The sequence below is a fragment of the Chrysoperla carnea genome, chromosome 1 (assembly GCF_905475395.1).
Source record: "Chrysoperla carnea chromosome 1, inChrCarn1.1, whole genome shotgun sequence".
Lineage (NCBI taxonomy): Eukaryota > Metazoa > Arthropoda > Insecta > Neuroptera > Chrysopidae > Chrysoperla > Chrysoperla carnea.
Window position 1 is genome coordinate 8,838,268 of NC_058337.1, and position 15,234 is coordinate 8,853,501.

At 29.8% G+C, this 15,234-nt stretch overlaps 1 protein-coding gene across 1 annotated transcript in view; it reads right to left on the minus strand.

The window, feature by feature from the left end:
- Positions 1-3,563, minus strand: part of LOC123290653 (tensin-4-like) — a gene marked incomplete at its 3' end in the record, with an annotated part of 29,664 nt that extends 26,101 nt beyond the window's left edge. Inside the window, exon 1 of the mRNA XM_044870912.1 lies at positions 3,362-3,563. Within this exon, the coding sequence (XP_044726847.1) occupies positions 3,362-3,556 (195 nt within the window). The remainder of the gene's footprint in view (positions 1-3,361) is intronic.
- Between the last annotated feature and the right edge of the window lie 11,671 nt (positions 3,564-15,234).

The following is a 15,234-nucleotide window of genomic DNA, read 5'->3' on the forward strand; positions in this document are numbered from 1 at the left end:
TACTTTTTGAATTCATATTAATTAAAAACAAGTGAAAACAAACAATTGACTGAGTTAATTGTTGTAATACCATGTATAGGCAGTGATGATTACTTTATCACATTACATATATATACATGTCACACATATATAACTGATATATCCATATAATACTCTTACTATACAATTTGCGCATAATTTGCGCTCTCGCGGGTAAACAGCTGATAGGATTTAAAAAAAAAAAAAAAATTAACGCAAATAATATCGATCTCTCCATTAAACCTAACAGACCAAATGGACTATCTTTATAATATCATACACAGTGCAAACTATAACCAAAATTTACAATTCACAAAATAGTTTCAAATAGAACATTGGTGGACAAATGAAATAAAACTTTTAACAAAAAGAAAACCGACTTCAAAATAAAAATTTTTCCAAAACAAATTAATATGCACTAAAAAGTAAACAAATAACGATAATATAATGCAGTTAAAATTATTGTTATTTTTGGAGTCGGTGTCACTCAAGTTAAAGTAGCAAACTGTTCTGCCAGAGTTGTTTCCTTGGCTGACACCGACTCCAAAAATAACAATAATTTTAACTGCATTATATTATCGTTATTTGTTTACTTTTTAGTACATATTAATTTGTTTTGGAAATATTTTTATTTTGAAGTCGGTTTTCTGTTTGTTAAAAGTTTTATTTTATTTTTAAAATACACTAACTAATTTGTCACTAAAAAAGAATGATCGAAATCGGTTGGCGTGATATTGAGTTATTCGCCCTCTTGTCGTGCATACTTAATGCAAGTTTAAGACTATTATGGTTTTCTCATGGATGGGCTGTCAGAACTGGGCCATAAAATGGGACCACATGGGAAGCACCAGCTTTCAAATAGATAAAGAATCATCAAAATCGGTTCACCCACTCAAAAGTTCTGAGGTAACAAACATAAAAAAAAAAACAGACGAATTGATTTTGAAGTCGGTTAACAAGAGACATCGAACACCTCATTCTCTTTAAATCCTTTAATGCTAAGTTTAGGACTACCAATTTTAACTACAAGCCATAAAATTCTGCAACAACTTGTCTTTCAAAATTCACGTTCCTTACATATAGACAGTTTATGCAGAGGAAAGATTATTTATACAGTGTGTTGCATTTAAGATGAAGACACCCTCATATTTTCGTTATATATTGGATCATCGATTTGAAACTTTGCAAAGTCAAGAGTAATGGGTGGCTTTTTTTAAGATACTCTGAACTTTAAACTCAGCCTACTACTAATTTATAAATAGGGCCGATTCATAGCATTTTGCCTAGCGTCAGAGATGGTTAGCGATATCGAAAAATGTATGAGAAAAAGTTGCTTAGTATTTTTATATAAAAATTTTTATTACAAAACTAGCATTTTTGATTTTTCATTATTTTGATCTTTACCCAAAATTAATTACATCTTTATTTAATTTGAATACATAACACTATTAAATTATCAATTTGTCCAGTTTTTACATTCCGCAGCACACTAGTTATAAAATTAAAATATAAACTTTAATTTAATAGTCTTATGTACCAAATAATTTTGATTAAAGACCAAAATAATGAAATTTTCTAATAGGTTTTTTCGATATCGCTAACCATCTTTGACGCTAGGCAAAATATTAAGAATTTGGCCTATTTGTTATTTGTAGTAGGCTGAGTGATATGGAGGGTGTCTTCATCTTAAATGCGACACACTGTATATGTGTCTAAATAACATACACAATTAGTTCTCAATGACAAGTAATCACTTTACAGGGTGGTCCAAAAGTATGGAAAACCCTGAAGATCTCGCAAAGTTAGCGAAAAAAAAAACTATTAGGATTTTCCCTCTTGCCTTAAGAGTTTCTTATGAAATAATATTTTTGACCTTGAAATTAACTTGAAAGTCATATTTGACATAATATGCTGCCCTTTCCAAATACGCAATAAAAAATAGGGGTTCCCATTTGAAAAATCGATTTGCTGTAGGTTTAAGGTTATATTCAAGGTCAAATCCAAGGTCACCATTGGATTTTCGAATATGGTGATTATGTAGTGATTACCATTGCTAAAATAACTTTGACCTTGGAATGACCTTGAAGATCATTGTCAAAGTCATGGTCAAGATCATATTTTCAAATCTGAAATAAAAAGTGGGGGTTCCCTTTTGAAAATCGATTTTTGTTTCGCCGTAGCTTTGAGGTTATGTTCAAGGTCAAATCCAAAATCACCATTGGATTTCTTGTAAAAATTTTTTACCCGCTGACTCTGCCAAATCTCCAGGAGTTTCCATACTTTTGGAACACCATGTATGCGTGATTTTTTGTGAATGTATTAGCATTAAGGTAGTACCAGCATGAAATCACTTTTCGACAGATTTGGCCGAATTTTTTTTCTCGGGTTTATAATAGCTTTATTTATGAATTCCTAAAATTTCATAATTTTTGACCGTTTAGATCGCGAGATATTTAAAGACAAAGTTCGCGATTTTGAGGGTCATGTCCCATTTAAAGCATGTAAAATGTTAGGTCTCTCCAACTATTTTTTATGATATTATTATATATTGAAGAAAAAGTAGAAAAAAATGTTTATACAATAAAATTCTAAAAAAAAAATTTAGAAATTAATTTTCACTTTCGAGATATTAATTTTGACGTAAATTGATCGAAATTGGGACGTTGGCATAATTATTTCCCATTTTAAACGGTCAAAATTTCTGAAACTTTGGGAATTAATAGTAAGCATTATTAAATTCTTAAATTTAATTTTTCGTTAAATTCTGTCGAAAAAAAAATTGTACCATTGCTTTAACATAGAAACTGCAAATACCATGCTGGAAATACCTTAAGTATGAAAACCATAAAAATTCATAAAAAAAATATTTACAATGGCTAGTGTGCGGACTGCCTTAAAATGATGAATCGAATAAGCTTTAAGTTTCGAATCTGTATAATGCTTAACTCTTTTGTGCAAAATTTGTGGAATGCAAATACCAACTGTTGCAATTATCGCAAATGTTGTCGTTTTATGCACTTGTTATCTGCAATTAATTAAACAGAAATGCATCTTCTGCGATACTTATTAAAAAGTACACAAAGCCACAGGAAGAATACTAGCGGTATGCGGTCGCAAGTTTCTAACTCTTCATTTATATATAAATTTTTTAACGTCAAATGCATTAAATTTACAATATTTATTATCTTCTCATTCCTTTTCTTTGAGTAAATTTTTTCATTTCCCCTAAAACTATTATCATTCACAACTTTAAATAAAAAAAAATTCTTTTTATTTCAGGGTTCAGTTGCCTGGATTCTAGAAAAAAAAATTACAAACCAAAAATAATTATAAAAATAATTACCTTTAATTTAAGTGTATGACCACAGTGACAACATGGATATGCCAAATAGTCAGGATTAAATGGCGGTGGTAATTGCTGTGGATTGGACATGAATTTCACAGTTTGTTTGCACGAATAATCATCAACTAATTTACGATATTGTACACGAAACATCGGTCGAGCGGTGCTTGTTGATGCTTTACCCAGTCGACCCATTTTCCAATGTTCGAAATATTATAAAAAGATAATGAATTTTCACATTATAACTTTATTAATATACTATTATCTCACATAAATCAAAATGTAACACGATTTTTCTTTTGGAAGTAAAAAAAAACGGAAAATAACACACACCAACACACATGCACAAAATATTATCAACACACATTAAGGGAAACTTGATAGTTGTGGGGAAAAAAAATTTACACTAATAAATTACTTTCAAAGAATGCGTTTAATGAAAAACATATTCATATCACAATAACACATGTTCAATTTCAAACTATTCTTTAAAAAACAAAGCATGCTAAATATAAATAAATAAAAAACGGTAAAAATAACTTATATGTAAAAACCGTATGTGAATTTCAAATGATAATTTAATAACATACAAGACAAAATTTTATTTTAAAAGTGTATGGTGTTTTAAATATTTTGAATACGATATAGAAATATTTTAAAACAGTACAGATTGAAGTACAGATCTGTAGAAACTGTGATCTGGTCAGTCGTCAGGAGATGTCAGACGAGTGTGTGGGTAAATAATTATATATGTGTATATATGTGTGTGTGTGTATAAAGTTAAGTGAATGTAGAAATTCATAACATATACAGCTAAGAGCTAACTATACATCACATCAGGAGAAGCGTTACCCCTCTCCTTTTTTTTCTGTTCTTGCATGCTGGAGTCAACTTATAAAAATGTTATAAAACCATACTACCGGTTGAAACTACCATAGAGTTATTCGACTGTAGAATTTGTCACTAATTATAGCACTGGTTGTATATGTTACGGTCAAAAGTCTTAATCTTAAAACTTACTTTTGGCCGCACTCTTTCGACAATAGTACTCATGAAGGTTATAAGAAGGAGAACGATCGCTATAGAAAATATTGTCCCCGAAATATGGATAAAATAAGTGAGGCGCTGCGACCGCTAAGTAGTATCAATAAAAGCGGGCTGTTGTGCGCTAATTTGAAATGATATATCAATTTGTACATTATGCAACTAACTTCATCTACTTGTACTCATAAACAGCTAACTTCGCAGATACTTCTTCTTGATGACAGCGCGGCTGGTGGCTGAAAAATGAACTATATATTCTACAAATTTTCAGGGACAGGCGCGCTAATGCTTTAACACGTAGCGATCGTTCTCCTTCTTTATAACCTTCATGATAGTACTCTTAACTGAAATACAGTAGAACGCCGATTAACCGAATCGCCAATTATCCGAATCAACGTAATATAAAAAATTAAAAACCAAATATATATATAATTTTTGTTTTGTTTTATTGTAACAAGTTGAAACTCTAACTCTATTTCAATTGTTATGGTGAAAAGCTAGAAGCCAGACACTACATGTTTTGTAGAACTGTGTGTACCCTCAGAAACCAAAAAAACAGTTAATAATCCCGAATTTTTTTCCAGGCCTCTTAAATTTTATTAAAAACAATGACATAATTGTATAAATAATTCATTGTTAACCAAACATGTAAATAATGTATAAATCTCTGCGGTCGCTAATGACCCAGCTGTTAAAAAGCAACCTTAAAATAAATAAATTAAAAACAAGAGAAAACAAACAATTGACTGAGTTAATTGTCGAAATACCATGTATGGACAGTGTTGATTACTCTGTCTGATACTATAACTGATATAACCATAACATACATACTATACAATTTTGTGCTCTCACGGGTAAACAGTGATGTTTACGAAAAAATGTTGTTTAATATTTTATAAGGAACATTTTTTACATTTAAATTTTTGTTAAATCTCTAACGGTTTACAAGATAGGTCCAACGCAGCAAAGACCCAAATGACCTTATGACTCCTTAGAAAAATTCGAAAAAAATGGTAAAAAATTATTTGTTTCGGAATTTGATGAAACTCAGTTTATAAGGTAATTTTGACCCAAGAAATTCAAAAATCGAGTTTATTTGGCGATTGGCCGAGTAATTTTCGAAAAAAACGATATTTCGGATCGATTTCCGGTATTATCTCGAGAATTATTCGCCCAATCGTTAAATGAAACCGATTTTTGTATTTTTTGGGTCAAAATTACCTTATATACAGAGTTTTATCGAAATTGGAGACGATAAATTTGTATCGATTTTTTGCAATTTTTTCAAGGGGTACCCCTTAGAAAAATTCGAAAAAAACGTAAAAAATTATTTGTTTCGGAGTTTGATGAAACTCAGTTTATAAGGTAATTTTGACCCAAGAAATTCAAAAATCGAGTTTATTTGGCGATTGGCCGAGTAATTTTCGAAAAAAACGATATTTCGGATCGATTTCCGGTATTATCTCGAGAATTATTCGCCCAATCGTTAAATGAAACCGATTTTTGTATTTTTTGGGTCAAAATTACCTTATATACAAAGTTTTATCGAAATTGGAGACGATAAATTTGTATCGATTTTTTGCAATTTTTTCAAGGGGTACCCCTTAGAAAAATTTGAAAAAATCGTAAAAAATTATTTGTTTCGGAATTTGATGAAAATCAGTTTATAAGGTAATTTTGACCCAAGAAATTCAAAAATCGAGTTTATTTGGCGATTGGCCGAGTAATTTTCGAAAAAAACGATATTTCGGATCGATTTCCGGTATTATCTCGAGAATTATTCGCCCAATCGTTAAATGAAACCGATTTTTGTATTTTTTGGGTCAAAATTACCTTATATACAAATTTTATCGAAATTGGAGACGATAAATTTGTATCGATTTTTTGCAATTTTTTCAAGCGGTACCCCCTTAGAAAAATTCGAAAAAATCGTAAAAAATTATTTGGCCGAGTATTTTTCGAAAAAAACGATATTTCGGATCGATTTCCGATCGATTTACCTATACCAAAATTTTTTTCGTAGCATCAATATTTTTAAGCGTTACACACTTGGGACTAAACTTAATATACTATGTATATTTCATATATACATGGTATAAAAATATGAGCAGACGAGACCAGATAAATTACCCAAGACTTCAACATAAGCTTTTTCGTGGACGATATAGAAAGTATGCCTATTTTTCTACCATCCGAAATAGAAAAGGCTGTCCACAGTCAAAAGAATGACAAAACACCGGGGCGAGCCGTGATATGAAATGAGATGACAAAAATGTCAATAACTGAACCCGAAAACAGAAGAAAACTCACAAAAGTATATAAAAGTATTTTAAGCACAAAATCGATCCCGTCGCAATGGACAAAAGCTCAATTAAATTATTACCCAAGAAAGGAGATAGTAGTATCATTAATAATTACTGACCAATAAGCCTAGTGCCAAACATTTACAAAGTATTTTCCAAACGAATATTAAATCGACGTGACAACAAACAATTAACTGAATTAACTGTTGAGATACCCTGTATAGAAAGTGTTGAAAGTCAATGCTTGCATTATTTTTAGTAAATTAGAAAAGGTTAAGAAACCAAGAAATTATGGCCTTTCAGCCGCCATTTGTTTTGGTTCCGAAATTTTCGAAAGTATTTTACAGAGTAATTTTTTCGTTTTTCGAGAATTTTTCACAAGACTACTTGTTAAAGCAACTTGCAACTATCTTTTATAGTTTTGGGGAAAATAGAAACCAAAGTATTTTTTATGAACTAATTAAGTGGACAAAGAAAAGCGTCATAAAAGATATGTGATTAAACAATGAAAACCTTATACGTTTCTCTTAAAGTTATCCACTACTCTAAGCTTCCATCAATAACTTCAACTGCTATTTTTCATTACTCAGTGTGAAGGAGAATTATTGTTCCCACTTTCACACATATTTTGCTTACTTATACTTGGAAACCCGTAAAATACAAGATACATATTTTAATATTTAGAGTCTACATATTACCATGTGTCCATGGTTAATTGTGCTGTTAGATCCAAGGTACATTCACTATGTGTATTTGAGACTTTTTATTTAACTTAATGTTTAACTGAAATATGGTATAACAACTCATTCGCCAATAACTAATGATTTTCGTTGCGTGTCACTAAATAGTATAAAACTAAGTTGCTTCCCGCTGTCTGTTCCTATGTATGCTTAGATCTTTAAAACTACGCAACGGATTTTCTAATAGATAGATTGATTCAAGAGGAAGGTTTTTGAAGGCTGATAATTTTAGAGATTTCTAATGTGATGTCGTAAATAAACACATTTTTGTATATAAAGACATTCTGTAATATATTTAGTATGAACATTACACCCGTGCGAAGCCGGGATGGGTCGCTAGTAATTTAAAAAACAGTATCCAATTTTAAACTTGTAAATAGGCAGAATAATTCAATTTTTTTTACATTTTTTCAAAAAAATTACAAATATTCATTTCCCCTTCATAAATCAATGTTTTTACAATAATTGGACAATAAGCCCATCAACTAACAAATACATAAAAATGACAAACCTGAGGACTGACTCAATAAATCTGTGTAGCATTAAAAAGTTTTCTTGAGAAAGGATACATATCCTACGTTTGTTTCAGTTCCTTCATGTTGTTTCACTGTGCACTACAATCTGTAATTAAGAAAAATGAAATTAGTTAGAGGAATAAACATATTTTTATTCAAAATATATTCGCGGTCAAACAAGAAATTTAACTATAATTTTTAACCCCACAAAAAAGTGAATATTTTTGTCAGACCGCGTGGTTATATTTATATTTGGTACACGATATCACCCAGTTTGGAGATCACACAAAGTACAAAATTTTTTGACTTATTCATCTCCAGCAAGATTCAATTTACAGGTAACGCCAGGTTTTCCAGCCAAGTGTAGAAGAAACAAAAGTCTTGCACTATCACCAATAATTGTAAACTTACCAATCACCTGACGGTTAGTATAGAATTCACTTGAGGCTGTTAAAAAACAAACACAATATGGTGACCTTTCGGGTGTCATTTATTTGGTTTTCGAAAATACTAAGTTATTAAGTATTAAGTATCTTCTATAATTTTTTTTTTCGTTTTTCGAGAATGTGTCAGAAGACCACTAGTTGAAGCTACTAGCAAATTTTCGACTTTCCTTCTTTTATAATTTATAGAAATTTTATAGAAATTTCATACTAAAGTTTTGTCCTAATTTGCCCCCTCACGGTTAAACAGTGACGTTTCCGAAAAAATGTTTCAACATTTAAACTTTTGTTCTATCTCTAACGATTTACAAGATGGGTCCTACGGAACAAAGGCCCAATTGACCTATGTTGCTCATTTACGAACTCGACCTCACTTTTTACGTCCTGAGTACGCTGTAAAAATTTCAGCTTGATATCTTTTTTCGTTTTTGAGTTATCGTGTCCACAGACGGACGGACAACCGGAAATGGACTAATTAGATGATTCTATGAACACCTATACCAAACTTTTTTTCGTAGCATCAATATTTTTCAGCGTTACAAACTTGGGACTAAACTTAATATACTATGTATATTTCATATATACATGGTATAAAAATCATTTCATTTTTGCAAATTGCAAAATATCATTAAACGATAAACCCTAGAAATTTATTTTTTCCACTTTGCTCATGATTTCCATAATATCATTTCAAACCATAATAAATTCTAAATTTACGCATTATGTATTAAGTCGCCTCTAGGTAGTACCTACTTTTAGCTTGTATGAATGACAAAATCGTTTTTTTTTCATTTTATGTGTGAAATAGTAATTTTTGAAATTTTAATCTAATCGAGATTTTCATTTACGCAAAAAATAATAAACCTGTAGAAAAAATCATTTCATCTAGTTCCATATATTCAATTCATATTTAATAGTTCAACAAATTGTATTTTGTCATTAGCTTGGTATCGTACTAAATACCACATTATAGATATCAGATAGGTACTGCTTATATACAATTCAATAGCCAGCCATGTTATTTGTGTTTATTGACCTAAATTTATTGAAATTGTATAGGCAACTGTAGATGTATATGTGTATATAATGCTGCCTATATAAAACAATAAATATAACCCATAGTTTATACAAAACCAATTTTTGTACTAGCTATTTGATTTAAAAAAATTTTACATACCACAAAAATTTCATGGTTCTAGACCCAGCAATTTTTTTAATGAAAGTTCATTGTTTTTCAGAGTTACTTACAAACAAACATAATATGCAGCACTACTAAAGTAATGTGTTTAAACATCAAGGGTGCAGATTGATACTTCCCAAAACAGAAATCAAAGCGTCAGCTATTTGTTATATTACAAACGTAAAGAGGTAATAGGTAATATATTATACTGTAACGTTAATATTTCTCAAGAGTTACATTTCTACAAGTAGGCGTAGCATTTGTGTTTCTATGATAAATTACCTAACTAATAAAAGCATAATACTTTTATAAAATGTATTACGCTTTTATTTGTTTCTTGGGTAACCTTAATGGCTTTTCTGATGTAGGTAATTAATGCAGTCTAATGGAATGATTCATAATTGTCATATCATGTATGTGGTGTGTTTTGTAGATTCTAGTAAAACTTTAAGTATTCAGAGAATGTGCACTGGAAAAAAATTTTAATACCAACCGATATGAGGCTGTCTATACTTCATCACGAGATCAAATATTGCGAATTGTGCGACGAATGTTATACAACTACCGTACGGGGTTGAATGGTGAAGTTGATACAAACGCATGATTTGTTTGTATGAAAGTAATATACTGTATAACAAATTTCAAATATTGTTGTTTTGAAATTTAACATAGTTTTAAACAATCTTTTATTGATTGGTTTTACCACTTGTAAATATTATAGCAAGATACTTATGTGATTGTCACAACTACATGAGCAGGGAAAAAATAAAGGGTTTATATCTGCTAATAGGCTTATTTAAATAAAATTAGATATCTTCGCTTCGAATTTTCTATTGATTTTAGTGTTTTAAGTCAACAGCTTAACCAACTGCGCAATCGATGCTTGATGCATATATACCAAGAAATGGTCAATATTATAAAAATGATCAATAAGTTTATTTTAAACTTTCTGCAAGTTAATAACAACAATCTTCATGTAGTTGGCTCAATCACATATGGATTAGACATGATAGATTTGCGATCACCATAACCAAATCCTCTATTTAAAGCAAACGTAAAGGACCCATCCGTAGGACCCATCTTGTAAACCGTTAGAAATAGAACAAAAGTTTAAATGTAAAAAATTTTCCTTATAAAAAAATAAACAACTTTTGTTTGAAACATTTTTTCGTAAACATCACTGTTTACCCGTGTATAGTATGTATTATATAAATTGTATGTATGTGCAATGTGATAGAGTAATCAACACTATTTATGCATGGCATTTCAACAATTAACTCAGTCAATTGTTTGTTTTCACTTGTTTTTGACTTATAATATTCCATCATCAGTACAAAAGCAATAGCTCCATTTCCTTCGACAATTCGCTAATAGGATGCTAAAAAAATTATCATCACTAGTTTGTGGCTTAACAGTCAACAATAAATACACATGCTTTTGTATAGCTTATTGGAGCTTAATTGCTATAATTAGTTGCTGATAGTATTGTTAGATGGTGATAAACACTGAAATAAAAACAGCAACAGCAAAATGTAACTAGACAATGATAATACAGTTCAGGACAATGGTTATATTGATTAAAGCAGGGCATTTTAACACGGATATTAATTAAAAAAATTGTGGCAAATCAAATAAATAAATAAATAAATAAATAAATAAATAAATAAAATTAAAACAGAACGGTGACGAAGATTTCGAAGATCAATCAGATAATAATTTGTGATATATTTATTAATAAATTGTTTATTTTGAAAGAGTATGTCGATAATAGCCGAAATGTCTGTGAAATTGTGTATTCCATAGAGAACCCAATTGTTTGTGTATGCTATAACCGCTATTCGCTCCGTGCGTGAGTTTCGTTTCCATGGTAACGATACACTACTTTAATTATAGAATTGTATGGATGCATATATAATTGTATGGATTGCATTTAAGACTTACATTTAAAATTTAATATTATTGTCTCACAAATTTAAATAAATAATTATGATAATTTACATTTGAAAAATAATATTTGTGCAATTTGATTTCTTACTTTCACAATTTTTAATGCATTAAGTTTAATTAATTCGTGTTTTTCAATAATTTTAATTTGACATTTCTATTACATTAACATGTAAAGAATTGAAAATTAGTCATAACAGCCCCCTTTAACTCCAAAATTTTTCACTTAAAGCGCTGGCATCGATTTTATTGTCCCTACCATGACTACGCACACAACGAATAATACACCATATTATAATAACTTCAGATATAATAAATTTTTTTTGACATTTTATTTGCATCCCTATATATCATAAATGTGAAAGTAAGGATGTTTGTTTGTTTGTTTGTTACGCTTTCACGCAAAAACTAACGAATGATTTTTTATGAAATTGTACAGCAATATAGCTCATACATCAAAATAACACATGAGCTATAATTAATAAAGATATATAAAAAAAAAAAATTAAATTTAATCTGACATTTACTATTTTAAATTTTTACAGAAATCTTTGATTTTTGGTTCAAAATGATGATTAAAGATGGAGCAAATCTATGATTATCATTTTGGATCATAAATTAAATGTTTCTGTAAAAATTTCAAATAGTAAATGTCAAACATTTCAGAGCCACCTTTTCTAATATACTCAATGAATTATGACTATTTTACAATTTAAAAGTGGAAAACCATGCATATCTTTTAGCTGCGTAAAACAATTCCTTCAAGTGTTATGGAAGGGGGATAATTAAGATCAAGAAATGTGGGGGCTATAAAGCGGTGGTTTTTTCCAATGAAGCCAAGTCCAATGAAGCAGGCGAAGGTATCAAGCAAGTTTAAAATATTGTCTGGCTAGATGTTACACCAACCAAAATTGTCTGGAATTATTAAATTCATAATGCTAAAACTTAATTAAAAGAAGACAAAAATAACAATTTTGCTAAATGAATTAGTTTTTCTTAAATAAATTGAACGGGCTAGTAATTAACGCCGAATTTACGTCAGGCATATTAATATTATGTATTTAAGATATTTATATCGGAGTAAGAGAGATATAATCTTTGAAACAGAAAAATATACTTCTGTAAGTAGCGGATACAGCCCTAAACCGGGCGCATCACCAAAAGGGGATAGGATCATCTTTTTCAATATGATTCCTCGTGGATCAATTCACCCGAAAAATTTTAGCATGGGCTTGTATATAAAAGTCTCGAATAAAAACAAGCATCTCATGAGAGGGAAATATGACCTTAGTGTTGGAGATCTGCTGTCGCGGGGTTTTTCTAACAAAATTAGGCAATTTTATATATATAAAAACTGGCAACCATCATACGTTCTTTTTATTTGCACTATTTACACAATAGTGTGTACACTATTTTAGTGTAAGTATAGAAAACCTTATCACATTATCATAGCCCTACCTCTTTCTACTTATACTAAAAACTGAAATGCAATTAACCAAAAAGATCAATATGTAATTAAAAAAATATAAGTGATTTAATTCCAGTAATTTTTGTTATTTATCGGAACTTCGGATGCATAATTCCAAAACCATTTATTTATTATTTCCTAGTTCAAATGCCACATTAACTCTAACATATAATTTGAAATAAATATATTTTATTTATTTATTTTTCTGATTGTAAGAATGTCACATCTGTTAAATAACGTACTGATGTTCCGTTTTTTAGTTCACAATAACAACAAAAGAATTATTATTCGGTCGCAAATTAGCGGTTGGGCATAAAGTTTATCAACTTCTGGCTATTGTGAGACTCGTATCTTAAAAACAAAACAATAGGTATGTATATGTATTTAGTTCCGCTTTTAAAAGATTTTTTTTTCAAGTCCTTCGGAAATAGTCAGAGTTTGTGTCATTCCGAGAGTCAATTTGTAAGCAATAAAATATTAACTTCGGAAATTTTCGAACTTGTTCGTGTATTTTCGTTAGTTTAATATAAGTCGTATTTAGTAAATTAAAATACTTGTAATAGAAATATGGAGAAATTAGTGAAAAATTTTATGATTTATTTTATTTCTCTGCTCTAATTTTTCACTCTCATCATTCAACAATCTCATTATCAAATTTTATTAAGATTAATCATTTTTAATTACATAGTGCATTTGACGCATGTGTAGAACGCGTATGGAAATCGCTCATAACGCGACTAAAGATACCCGATCGGTTGACGCGAGTGCGGACGCGTTAAATAGCAAAGTTTTAGGACTTTATAAATTTTACTAGAACTATCAGGCGTATTTATATTTGCATTAATAACAAATTAAAAAATACTTAATATAAGTTTTTCCATCACTCACCAATGGAACTGACTGTGAATGACTTTTTTTTTTATCATTTTCTGACGTTTCAACTGGTGGTACTTTTTTATTACTAGGCATTCGGCATGACGCGCAGAAAAGTGAAGTTGGTTTTTGAAAATCTTTAGAAGTACGCAAAATATGAACGTTTAAAATTTTCAATTAAACAGAAAGGGAGACAGGTTAGTGACGTCATTGTCCGATTTCAAGATAGAGATATATATAAAACACATATAAAAGTTTGTTTTGCTAAAAGGAGATGGGCAACAATCTTTGAATGCTTATAAATTCTTCGTTTTTAAATCAATTTTATTTAACTTTTAAATTTTGTCAAGTCTAGTTTTACACTTTATGCGTAATATGACAAATTCGACATCAGGCAATTATGATATGGTACCTAATTTTTTTCGGCCAAATCGGGAAAAAAATTGAGAAAAAACTTAAAAAAAAAAAAAAAACTGAATAAGCAGTTGTGCAATCATTTATCGAGCTTGTATAAATTTTATTATACCTTGTATATATACCAAGGTAGATTTACTAAGTTTAATTTCAAGTTTAATCACCTAATTAGTCCTTTTTCGGTTGTCTGCCTGTCTGTCCGTCTTTCCATCTAACACGATAACTCAAAAACGAAAGGAGATATCAAGCTAAAATTTTTACAACGTGCGAAGGACGTAAAAAGTGAGGTCGAGTTCGTGAGCAACGTTGCTCGTGAAATGAGCAGCATAGGCCAAGGTCTTGGGTATGTAGGATCCATCTTGTAAACCGTTAGAGATAGAACAAAAGTTTAAATGTAAAAAAATGTTCCTTATCAAAAATTAAACAACTTTTTTTTGAAACATTTTTTCGTAAACATCACTGTTTACCCGTGAGGGCGCCAATTAGGCGGAAATTTTATAATGTACTATACTTGATTATCAGTTATGTATGTGTCACATGTTTGTATGTGTAATGTGATAAAGAAATCAACACTGACTATGAATGGTATTTCAACAATTAACTCAGTCAATTGTTTGTTTTCACTTGTTTTTTATCTAATATTAGTTTTTCGAACTATTCGGGAGTTGAGGAACTTTATATCCATCTATATAAATGAACCCATTGTCTATTGAATGCGTGTGTTTGTGGTTTTATATGAACACACGGTGTATACCTAATGGTTTAAATAGAATTTACATCTCTATATAATTTATTAAATTGGTTAAAGCAATATAATTTGCATAACGATTCATTTACTTTTAGTTACACATTATGATTATGCAATTAAATACAAAATATATATTATATTAGTATTTGTATTGTGCACATAGTTTTAGTATCTATTGTGTAATTGTTACAAAAGATAACA